The sequence below is a fragment of the Lepidochelys olivacea genome, assembly GCF_965140295.1.
Source record: "Lepidochelys olivacea isolate rLepOli2 genome assembly, chromosome: 1".
Taxonomy (NCBI): Eukaryota; Metazoa; Chordata; order Testudines; family Cheloniidae; genus Lepidochelys; species Lepidochelys olivacea.
Genome location: NC_140411.1, coordinates 113,239,596 through 113,252,621, shown reverse-complemented (window position 1 = coordinate 113,252,621; position 13,026 = coordinate 113,239,596). Strand labels below are relative to the sequence as shown.

Sequence of the window (13,026 nt, the reverse complement as noted above, 5' to 3'; positions counted from 1 at the left end):
TGCATGATAACAACTCTTCCAGTAGAAAGCAGGGAGAAATTCCCCATCTACTTGTGAAAGGTGGCAAACTGGATGGATAACTGACCAAACTCTGCTACAACTTATTCCCCATGCAACCCCAAGGATCTGATTGGGCTTTCATGTGCTGTAAGGGTGGAATTTGATCCAATCTTTGTAGATTATTTAAAAAAGAAAAAATGCAGGGAAGCAGTTCTCCTTAGCTGTTATCAAAGCAGATAAAGTTATCAAGCTGAATGCATCACAAGCTCTAAAGGTGCTGTACAAAATGTGTAACACTGGAGATCTACGGAGGTATTAAAGAGAAAATAGAAGGACATGTGATAGCAACTAATTTTTCTTTGCCAACCTGAACATTGTACTTTATCAGCAATGTTTATACAGGACAACATTTTGCCATTAGGTAGTTTCAATGATATCGGGTGTAATCTGTTTGACCTTCAGGGAAGAAAAGTATAAAAAGCAGAGTATTCTTCTTGACCAGCTGTTTGGGCATCAGTTGAATTTCTTGGTTTCTCGTGTTCTTTGGGTTTTGGGGGGTTGTCTGTGTGTTTGGGATTTTATTTTATTTTATTTTATTTGGAGAAAATGGCAGCTTTAAATGAAAAGAAGACCTGCAGCCAACGGATGGAAAATTTCAACCGTTTCGTCTGGAATCCAGATACAGGGCAGTTAATGGGAAGGACCTTGATTAATTGGGGTATGTGGTCACATAAGTCTACAAAAACAAGAATATTTTTTTCTTTCTAGTACAGTTAGAAAGCTGCATGATTTTTTGTTTTTTCCTCATTAATTTGATAGGATGAGATGATGAATGTTGTTTTCATGGCATGCTTGTGAGTCATCCCAGGGGTTGATGACAGATTTTGTTAAAGCATGAGTTCATTTCCTGAAATGTTTCTGATTGTGAAGTTATTGAATGAGGAGATTTGGAATCTCTTGTTTCACATATTCAAGGATTTTTTTGCCATAACTAAAATTCGTGAAAAACCATTAGGATGAAATGTGTAGCTTTAAGAATGATTTAAAACAACACAATGAACAAATCACTTGGAAAAATGGAGTAAGCACAGAGAAGAGCAACCAAAATGATTAAGGTGCTGGCAGGGTTGATTTATATGGAAAGATTAAAAGAACTAAGGTTTTTAATGCTGCATCCACTGAAGTCAATGGCAAAATCCCCTTTGACTTCCATATCTAATGCACATGATTCCATGATTTGTGAAACTGATAAATAATTATTAAAATAAACTATGGCAAGTCAGTGTTTTTCAGAATTTCTACCAAAGCCAGACTGCATACAGCTGAGCTGTCTTTAGCCAGGACTTCTAACATTTCTGACCAGTTTAGAGACACCATATCCAAGGCAATCACACTTAGGATAAATATTAACAATTGGCTATATAACCAGATAGGCCATTTTAATAAAGAAAAACTGATCCAAGTATTTTCCTCAAGTATGAGAATCGTTTTAAACCATTCTGGTTCAAATTATTGTCCAGGATGCAAATTAAGATAATTATTAATATCTACGTGTTATAGTTATGACATGATTCTGATACCAGGATTAACTAGAGGGGGCCTGACCTTGCAGTTTTTGTGTACCCAAAACTCCTTTTGACTTTAATTGGTTGTTTTGGATGCTCAGGACTACAGGAACTGGAACTAATACCTATAAAAATATCAGGATAACACAGGATCTAGACTGTTCTCAGTGGTAGCAGATGACAGAACAAAGAGTAATGGTCTCAAGTTGCAGTGGGGGAGGTTTAGGTTGGATATTAGGAAAAACTTTTTCACTAGGAGGGTGGTGAAACACTGGAATGCGTTACCTAGGGAGGTGGTGGAATCTCCTTCCTTAGAAGTCTTTAAAGTCAGGCTTGACAAAGCCCTGGCTGGGATGATTTAGTTGGGGATTGGTCCTGCTTTGAGCAGGGGATTGGACTAGATGACCTCCTGAGGTCCCTTCTAACCCTGATATTCTATGATTCTATGAAACAGGATCTGTTTTTTTCTCTTCAGGCCCATCTGGGAAGCAAGTGGGGATAAAATTGAGATCCAAATAACTGGAAATATAATTTGCCTTTCCAAAATGATTTTTCTGATTTAATTTCTGTTTAGTAAATCTGCTGTTTTATCCCAGCACACTGATGCACGTTTCAGCTCAACCCATCAATCCATCCATAACCAACCCTGCCTTTGCAACAACAATATGTTTCATGGTCTACATTCAAAGAAGCTGTCCTCTGATTGATTTTAAAAAGGTTTCTTGTCCTACAGATACTAATGGCAGTTGCAGGTTACTCTCTCCCTTCCCCACTCCTTTCCTGAGATAACAGATTTGCCTGTAAGATGTTTTTCTGAGCTGAAATTTGATATAATGGATCTTAACAGCAATTTTTAAAACGTAAAAGAAAATCTACTTAAAATTAACCTTTCCTAATGTTGGTGGGTGCAGGGGTTATATGATAAAAATTAGTGAGTTTTTTTTCCCCCACTTAGTCCATGTGGATTGTTTTATTAATTATTTATATAGAACTAACAGTGTGCTAGGTATTTTACAGACATGTATGAAGAAACAGAGCCTGGTTCTAATCTCACACCATTGTAAATCAGGTGGCAGTGAGAAGGGATTTACCGGAGAAGTTCCGATGATAAAGTGTGAAATAAGTGTAAATGGGATTTGTGTCCAAGTCATATTTTTAGCAGACTGGTGTTGTCAGTGAAATTCATCAGGACTGTTTTATATCCTTCATATGGAACGAGCAGATAAGAAGAGTGAACATGCAAAAATAGTCATGCCAAGAAGCTGCACTGATTTTTCAATTTATAATCTGTGCTGATCACCACTTACGTAAAAAAAGTAATGAACTTTTGTGTAATGGGTAGCCTTTAGCCCCTTCTTTCAAGCTATCCAAATTTATGTATGAGCAGAAAGAAACTATCAGTCAATAAATAATATCCAGTGGTATGTTACTCCACACCTTCACTATGTTCCTTATAAAATGGAACAAATTTACAACATTCTCCAGAAAAAAAGTTTTTTTAAATTAATAGATAAGACTCAAAACACCAAATTTAAGGCACAATTCTAGAAGATGCAGAGTACCTTCAACTCCCACTGAAGTCAAGTTCAAACAAAGATTCCGTCCATTGGATTACTTTGCCTCTCCACTTTCCTACTCCTTTCAAGCTTTTTAGTCATGACAGCATCTACTAAAAACAAAAACACAGCAGGGAGGGACTTACTCACAATATTCACTTTAACCTGATATTGTTAATCATACATTTTCCCTACAGTGTGGATCAGTCTGTACTACGTTGCTTTCTACATAGTGATGACTGGGCTGTTTTCACTCGCCATATATTCCTTAATGAGGACAATCAATCCATATACACCGGACTATCAAGATCGATTAAAATCACCAGGTATAGTCATAAATTCTGTCCATTTCATACCATATGGTTGATGTATCTAAATCACTCATTTCTCACAACACCAGTTCCTGTGTAGAGGAATGGTCAGGGTGCTGAGGACAAAAAGCAGGGGCACAGGATCAGGGTCCTGACATCCTCTGGCTCTCAGAGGTTCTAATGGGTTTGTGAGCAGGCCCTGTCACCTATTTAAACCTGCCCTCTCAGTGAATAAATCAGGGGAAATTGCAAGAGGAACTTCAGGGAAATTTCCTCCCTTTCTATGGGTTTTCCCACAGAAGCGTTGTAAATGGGCCCTTATTTCCTAAATAAGACAGGACTAAGCTCTCCAGTCCTTGACAGCGGCACCTTCAAGTCTCTTCAGACACTGCACACTCAGAAAAAAACAGAAGTAATGTGAGATTTATAGAAACAGAACCATGGAAGTGAAGTGATATAGAAAGGGAGAGAACAAAAGATGAAAAGAAAAATGACAAAAAAAAGTAAGGCATAAAGTAAAAAGTAAAAATAAGGTGGACAAAGAAACATGGAGTTAGCAATAAAGATTAGGACTTGAAAATGTGAATAGATGGGAGAGGGAGCAGCAAAAAAAAAAAATCTGTTAAGCCAATCACTAGAGAATTTATGTAACTATACAGCTGCTCCTAATTAGGATTTTTAAACTGGGGATGGGAAAACAACACTTAGATGTGTAACCCTACAAATACTACTACTTATCTGTGGTCAAATACCCTCTCTCAACATTTAATAAGTTTACTGGCAAAATAATTACTGTCAAACATTAAATTGGCATGTTGGAAAGTCATTTCACAGAGAAACATACTTTGGCTTTTAGATTTGATATGATAGTTATACCCACTATTTTTAACAAGTGCTGGGGGGAAATACAGAATAAATGCAATATGACATCAGAGGCACTTGCATTTTAGGGCATTCTGAAAATAAGGGAGACATACTTGAAAAGAAAGCATTTCGCAAGTAGCATAGATTTTTGAATACATCCTCCGAAGATTGCTATCACTCCTGTGCAGGATGATTAAAATCACTTCCAACAGTGACTGTGGGCTCAGTGGAGTTCTACTGACAGCTTTCATTTCAGTGTCACATCTGTAGTTAGTCTAAATCAATACCTGATCAATACCTGAAACACTTCTCTTTTCTTCATTTTTCCTTTTTTAAATACAGGGGTGACGTTACGACCGGATGTCTATGGTGAAGGAGGATTAGAAATTTATTACAACATCTCTGACAAAAACTCCTGGGAGAAATATGTAACAACTCTTCACAAATTTCTTTCGGGTATGAAAAGAAATAAGATTTATTTAAATATAAACATAACATTATAGAAGCACAGATCACTGCTCCCTAGTAAAGGAAGAGTTGAGTTTTGCACTTAAAATAGAGATTCAGTCTCTAGCTTTGTAAGGAAAACACAGCGTATCTTCCCATAACTACAGCACTGTGAGTATAAAATAGTACATTTTTTCAGTATAGAATAAATTTTCTGAAAATTTACAAGTAAACCTGTTAATGAAATTAAGAGTCAAATTAATGTAAAATAGGTGATTCAAGAAATGCAGCACCATGATAGACCTATTCGCTGCCCCTCCCTCACTCCACCTCCCCGAATGATCTTCATATTGTGACACTACGAGGTGGGAAAAAAAGAAAGAAAAAAGTTTAATCTCATATGTGACCACTCACACATATGCCTTAATTGTAGTCATGTGGTTATTGCCTGGTTTCACTACAGGGCATATTTAAAGTTGTTTCGGTGCCCTAATACCTTAATATATGTTGGAATTTATTTTAAGTTAAACCCTAACTTTGAACTTCCTAAATTTCTAATGATTGTTTTGAGGATAAATTTTAACATCCTCATTATGGAATTTATCCTAGATTATTGATATGTACTGTCAACCTTCACTCCATTTTAACATTGTACTTTCTATAATTCACAGACAAACTATTTTCCCTTTTTAATACTATTTGATTCCATTCTCTAGAAATACAACTAGTTCTCCCACAAAAAAACCCTGGATCATGGTATTAAAAATTACAATCTGTGAGGGAAATAGTTCAGTGCCACAAACCAGCATATGGGGTAATTAATTATTTGTTTGTTTTACACTGATATAGCATATAATACAACTGCACAACATGCCAACATCAACTGCACAAGTGAGAAATACTTCTTTCAAAAATCATTCCTTGGACCAAACAAAACAAAATACTCCTGCAAGTTCACATCAGATATGCTTGAAAACTGCTCTGGCCTGGAAAATTCCACTTTTGGATTTCCTGAAGGAAAACCATGTTTAATTATAAAAATGAACAGAGTAAGTACCAATCCTAGAGTACTGAAAAAGAAAGACTGATGTGTTAACTAATGTTTGATAGAAGAATAATCAGAATAATTTTCCATGCTAGTGGTTTCTATATCACCCATTGCTGATGAATCTAACTCAGTTTTGCATTAGAAATTCAGGTATTATCTTTTTCCTGGATGATCCTATGGATTACTGGAGAATTAGTAAAATTATGACATCACAAGTACCAAATAAATTAAATCTGAGCAACAGTGGGGAAACTAATGTCTGCAAGATCTAGCTGTGGGAGAAAGCTTGTGTACTTGGTTTTTGCAGGTGAAGAACAGAGAAAGCTGCCACTTTCTCCAGTAAGGCCTTGTTTAGAGGGTTTACCAGCTCAAGCTTCAGCAGAGAGGAAGGGGAGATCCTGCCTCTCACTCCCCAGTGGTGCTTACTTCCTTCGGTCTTTGCTACTGGTGATGGGGATCCTGCCAGTTTGCACCTGAGAAGGATGTGCCTGTTTACTCAACCCAAGCCAATGCTGATGTATCAGGTCATGGAGGGCAGCAAAACTTTTAAAAACTTTAATTTTATGGTTTCAGAGTAGCAGCCGTGTTAGTCTGTATTCACAAAAAGAAAAGGAATACTTGTGGCACCTTGGTTAGTTTCTAAGGTGCCACAAGTACTCCTTTTCTTTTTAATTTTACTAATGCATTAAGAAATTTCTTCTTGTTGAACACTAGTCTCCAAATGAGCGCATGCAATTATATTAGGTAGCCTCACTAAGGACAAAAAAGCCAAGAAACGATGGTGGTCCACATTGCAAATAGGATACTTCATGATAAGGTGTTTTTTATTATTGCACACAAGAAAAATGATCGAAGCTTCACAATTCTTACCAAGATCCAGACAAAGGCAGCCAAAGCAATATGCAAATCTAAATACATCATTTTTGCCAATGTTTTTACATTATAAATAATTCTGAGGTGACTAATGTGAACATGTATTATGTTTCAGATTATCAATTTTCTCCCTGGCAATGGTACTGCACCAAGAGTGAGCTGTACAGCTCAAGTAAGTACGGAGTGCTCACATTTCAAAGGTTCCAAGCACTACAGCTATCATGGATTTCAACAGAATTTATGGATACTCTTGCACCTTTGAAAATCATCATTTCCCTAACGAAACACTTTTCAATTTACAAATTCACTGTAATATCCAATTGTTCCTTTAGTAGACTTAGTCTTACCTGCACATACCTTTCAGATCCAGGAAACTGTAAGAAAATAGAAAGTTAATTTCTTTATTCTAACTCATTTCAAAACATTGTTCAGATATTGCTAACCAAATCAGACATTATACTAACCAAACACACTTGTCACACTAAGTTTGAATGTTATCAGTTCTCCACTAGTACCACCTTACCTCCAGGATTTATTATTCATCTATAAAATTACTATTGGCAAAAAGTTAGTATACTGGACTTCAAGCTAAGAAAAAGGTTTGTTTAGTTATAATTTAGAGGGGGGGGGGAACCCTTTTCTCATGTCATAGCTATACCGGCTTCATTTGTTTGCTTGTTTGTTTGTTTTTTTAACTGGTGCAAATCACATAGTAAATTACTTGGGCAAGTCACACCAGCTCCAGCTCTGGTTAACACTTATGCAGTGTGCCTCTACTCTAGGTTTGCACCAGTGTAACTATATAAAAATAGTAATATTACTGCAAATTTTCTAACCTTCAGTGATACAGGACTTGGTACACAACCCATTGATGACAATGAGCTTGGATCAGGCTTTAAGGAAGAATGTATAAAAATAAAATGTGTCCAGAATAGAAAAAAAGTTATTTACAAAATTGGCATTCAGCTATCAGAGCAGTTAATTGCTTCACATAAAGGGAGGGAACTATGTATTTTGTAATACAGAATATGCAACATGCTGAAAGAATCTTTCCAATCTATAGGGCATGTCTCTCTCAGATACCACATAGCAGCATTTCCCAGACTTTTGAAAGCCGAGGCTCCCTTCAGGAAAATGAAACGAATCACATATCCCACTTAACTCTATTATGTGTTGTTTAAGGTCTTCCCATATTTTAGAATTTTAAATAAATGAAATTAAATTGGGTTTTAAAAATTTGCTTGTAATTCTTTTTATTCTTTAGATTAAGAAATTACTTATTTTCGATATTGGATATCAAAGATGTTTATAATATGATATTTCCCCGCTTTCTTCCATACTTTGAAAACCAGCAAACTAATTAAACTAAGTAGCATGAGTATCTGAAATAGTTGACCTTTAAAGCAGTGGTTCTCAAAGCTGGTCCACCGCTTTTTCAGGGAAAGCCCCTGGCAGGCTGACCGGTTTATTTACCTGCCGCATCTGCAGATTCGGCAGATTGCGGCTTCCACTGGCTGCGGTTCGCCGCTCCAGGCCAATGGGGGCTGCGAAAAGTGGCACAGCCCAACGGACGTGCTGGCCACCCTTCCCACAGCCCCCATTGGGCTGGAGCGGCAAACCGCGACCAGCGGGAGCCACGATCGGCGGAACCTGCAGATGCAGCAGGTAAACAAACCGGCCTGGCCCACCACGTACTTTCCCTGAAAAAGTGGCGGACCGGCTTTGAGAACCATTTCTTTAAAGTATCATCAGTGGTATCTGAAATGAACAGGGGAGTTCACAACTTGGAGCAATTGTTTCAGGCTCTCTGAAAACTCAGGCAGATACCCTTGAATTGGTTAACTCTTGTTACGCTTTGAAGGTTAGGCATGTTGTCAAGTGCTGCGCTGATAAAGTATGGCTTGCTCAACTGTGGTCTGTGCATATTATTTAGGTTTTAATAGCTATAAAATGCTTAGAGTCCTACAGTCACCGAAACATAGGGCTAAACGGGACCTTGAGAGGTCATCTAGTCTAGCCCCCAGGGCTGAGGCAGGACCAAGTTATCTAGACCATCCCCGACAGATGTTTATCTAATGTTCTTAAAAACCTCCAATGGTGGGGATTCTACAACCTCCCTTGAAGCCTATCCCAGTACTTAACTATCCTTACAGTTAGAAAGTTTTTTCCGATATCTAACCTAACTCTTCCTTGCTGCAGATTAAGCCCATTACTTCTTGTCCTACCTTCAGTGGATATGGAGAACAATTGCTCACTGTTTTCTTTATAACAGCCCTTGACATATTGAAGACTGTTATCCGGTCCCCCCCACAGCCTTCCTTGCTCACAACTAAACGTGCCTAGTTTTTCTAACCTCAGGTCAGGTTTACTAAATCTTTTATCATAGAATCATAGAATATCAGGGTTGGAAGGGACCCCAGAAGGTCATCTAGTCCAACCCCCTGCTCGAAGCAGGACCAATTCCCAGTTAAATCATCCCAGCCAGGGCTTTGTCAAGCCTGACCTTAAAAACCTCTAAGGAAGGAGATTCTACCACCTCCCTAGGTAACGCATTCCAGTGTTTCACCACCCTCTTAGTGAAAAAGTTTTTCCTAATATCCAATCTAAACCTCCCCCACTGCAACTTGAAATCATGTTTGTTGCTCTTCTCTGTACTCTTTCCAATTTGCCCATGTGTGGGGCCCAGAACTGGACACAGTACTCCAGCTGATGCCTCACTAGTGCTGAATAGACCATTCTTTTAATACATTCCAGAGTGATACTAGCCTATTTTGCAACTTTGCCACATTGTTGGCTCATATTCAGTTTATGGTACACTATAGCTCCCAGATCCTTTTCAGCCATACTATTGTTTAGTCAGTTATTTCCCATTTGTATTTGTGCATTTGATTTTTCTTTCTTAAAGTGTAGTGCTTTGCACTTGTCTTTAATGAATTTCATCTTGTTGAAAACTGAGTGCTGGTTTATAGTTTGAGTGCTAACAGATCTGATTTCTTACCTTCAAAAATAGCATGATGATTTCAGCCCACTTGAACTACAATATTACCCAGTCAACGGCACCTTTAACCTTCACTATTTCCCTTATTATGGAAAGAAAGCACAGGTATGTGTTTCTGAACTCAAATTTGTGGTTTTGTTCCCCTATGTTTTTATCAGATCAGCAGTTTGAAACATCTCTGTGAAATTATGTGAATTTGACCAAAATTTAATTCATAGGTTGTATTTCTAAACTGATAGTTCAAGTTTTCAAAAGAAGGTTAAAAGATCTTTCTTTCATCCCAGCCCACCTACAGTAATCCTTTGGTAGCAGTGAAATTTCTCAACATTACAAGGAATGCAGAAGTTACCGTTGTGTGCAGAGTCATTGGAACTGGAATTACCTCAGATAACCCTCATGATCCGTATGAAGGAAAAGTGGAGTTCAAAATGAGAATACAAGATTAGGCATACCGGTACAAATGAAGCCATTTCAGAAAAGTTTATGTGGTATGAAAAGTGACTTGAATGTCACCACATTATTTTATATTTATTTTTTCCCATGATTTCCATATAAAATTTGCTCAGATATCAGTTTCACAAAAGACATTTTGTAAATATCAGTATTGAAATATCATCCAACCATCTAAAAATCAAGATATAAGTTACAATACATGAAGCAAGGTAGTAATGTTTCTTGATGTGTACACGGAATTTGTTCTTCCATGGCTACTGTATGTTGATGCTTTAACACAAATACTAGTATGAAATGGCTTTCCTCTAAATTGAGCATATATGATTCATGAGAAGCATGAACAGAGTACCAAGATGTCGATTTTAGTCACTTTTCTGGCTACAACTAATAATTATTCTTTACCAAGCCATTGTAGAAGCAATTCAATTGCTGCAAAAAACATATTAATACCCTGATGTTTTGAAATACTAGCTTGCAATGTAATTTCATTACACATTAGTTTTATCCACTTAGTATAAAATGTATAAATCAAAAAGTGTATTTAAATCTAACTGTATCATGCATTAACACATTATATTCTGTAGTTTAGTCAGTCATATTGTTTGTTTTAGGATACAACAAATCAATGACTGCAGAAGAAGTGACTTGAAAATTAGCCTGTGTAGCTTATAGCAGTATTTAGTATTACACATTTTACAATTGCTGTATGTGTACCATTTAATAAAAAACTAATCAATGAAAATGTCGCATCTAACTACATCCATCAGAGTTGGGGTAAAAGCACAAGTGAGCAAAGAGTATATTACTTCTGTAAACTAATTGCAAGTTACAACCATAGAGTTTTGGATAGCTAGAATGATTCTGAAAAATTAAGCATGTTTGAAGATGTTAAAAGTAATTCATATACAGAATTATTTGCAAATATTAAAAATCAAACTAACAACTGCTATGAAAAAGAATAAGATTTCTAAAAGACACAGTACAATATGCTTTAAAACTATTTGGGGTAAAATCCAGGCTATTTTAAACAGATGAGAGGCACTTTGGGGAGTAAATGGTTCCAAAAAGATATTTTTGAATCCCCAACTTAATTGGACATTCCAGAAACCGTGAAAACACACAGAAGGAAAAACTTAAATGGACACAGCAAAAGCCAGACAAATAGCCTGTCACTTGGAACCACCAATCTACTGAAGAACCCTGGAGGTGAAGACTCCTTTCCTTACGTAGCCATCAAGAGACTTTCCGTGCTCCTCATTAACCTCAAATTAAGGAATATTTGGAAATCTCTGCATTTCAGGGACAAGAAATAAAATTTGTTCTTACCTATGATTTTCCTCTCCTGGACCTTTAGTGTTTCAATATTAACAGTGAGCTTTTGCCTCTCTTCTGGATGATTGGATGTAGACCAACCTTTTGGTCTGGCTGTGCATTGGACTGTCCCCTCTGCAGCTTTCCCAAAATAACATCCAAAGCTACAAAATACTGAACCTTCTTGTTAGCCAAAATACTTACTCATGCTCTAAGTAAACTATCAGTAAACAGAGCATTCAGCCATTAGCAACAAGCATACAAAACTTCCTCTGTCTTGCAAGAGAAGGACTCTGTGCATGGCTATATCTAGAACAGCCTAAGCTGCTGCAATCTTTATATTTGAATCAGGCAATGCTTCATCACAAATCCATACTCTCGTGGGAAAACTACAGTTTACCGTTGCTATAGCTTGGATGCTTGTTTTGCCCCAAAGAATAATACAATAAGCAAGTTTCCCAAGAACTGGGTAGATGCAGATTCACATTCCCAGATTTGTAGTCAGGACCACTAGGATCACAGAATCATTGGACTGGAAGGGACCTCGAGAGGTCATCAAATCCAGTTCCCTGCACTCATGGCAGGACCAAGTATTATCTAGACCATCCCTGATAGGCATTTGTCTAACCTGCTCTTTAAAATCTCCAGTGATGGAGATTCCACAACATCCCTAGGCAATTTATTCCAGTGCTTAACCACCCTGACAGTTAGGATGTTTTTTCTAACGTCCAACCTAAACTTCCCTTGCTGCAATTTAAGCCCATGGCTTCTTGTCCTATCCTCAGAGATTAAGAGGAAATGTTTTTCTCCCTCCTCCTTGTAACCTTTAACGTACTTGAAAACTATTATGTCCCCCATCAGTCTTCTCTTTTCCAGACTAAACAAATCCAATTTTTTCAATCTTCCCTCATAGGTCATGTTTTCTAGACCTTTAGTCACTTTTGTTGCTCTTCTCTGGACTTTCTCCAATTTGTCCACATCTTTCCTGAAATGTGGCACCCAGAACTGGACATAATACTCCATTGAGGCCTAATCAGCACAAAGTAGAGCGGAAAAATTACTTCTTGTGTCTTGCTTACGACACTCCTGCTAATACACCTAATAAAATAATACAGCTAATAAAAGCTGAATGTTTGCTTTTTTTTCAAGTGTTACACTGTTGACTCATATTTAGCCTGTGATCCACTGCAGGACTCCTTCCTAGGCAGTCGTTTCCCATTTTGTGTGTACAACTGATTGTTCCTTCTTAAGTGGAGTACTTTGCATTTGTCCTTATTGAATTTCATCCTATTTACTTCAGATCATTTCTCCAGTTTGTCCAGATCATTTTGGAATTATAATCCTATCCTCCAAAGCACTTGCAATCCCTCCCAGCTTGGTATTGTCCACAAACTTTATAAGTGTACTCTATATCATTATCTAAATCATTGATGAAGATATCGAACAGAACCGGACCTAGAACCTATCCCTGCGTGACCCCACTCGTTATGCCCTTCCAGCATGACTGTAAACCACTGATAACTACTCTCTGGGAATGGTTTTCCAACTAGTTATGCACCCACCTTATAGTAGCTCCATCTAGGTTGCATTTCCCTAGTTT

General features: G+C 37.4%; 1 protein-coding gene across 1 annotated transcript; it reads left to right on the top strand.

The window, feature by feature from the left end:
* Positions 1–606: 606 nt before the first annotated feature.
* Positions 607–10,108, top strand: ATP4B (ATPase H+/K+ transporting subunit beta; the record flags this gene model as incomplete). The annotated part of the gene is made up of 7 exons (XM_084623025.1): positions 607–718; positions 3,319–3,447; positions 4,639–4,752; positions 5,593–5,792; positions 6,780–6,836; positions 9,678–9,767; positions 9,947–10,108. The coding sequence occupies 7 exons, from the start codon at positions 607–609 to the stop codon at positions 10,106–10,108; spliced, it is 864 nt and encodes a 287-aa protein (XP_084479151.1).
* Positions 10,109–13,026: the final 2,918 nt, after the last annotated feature.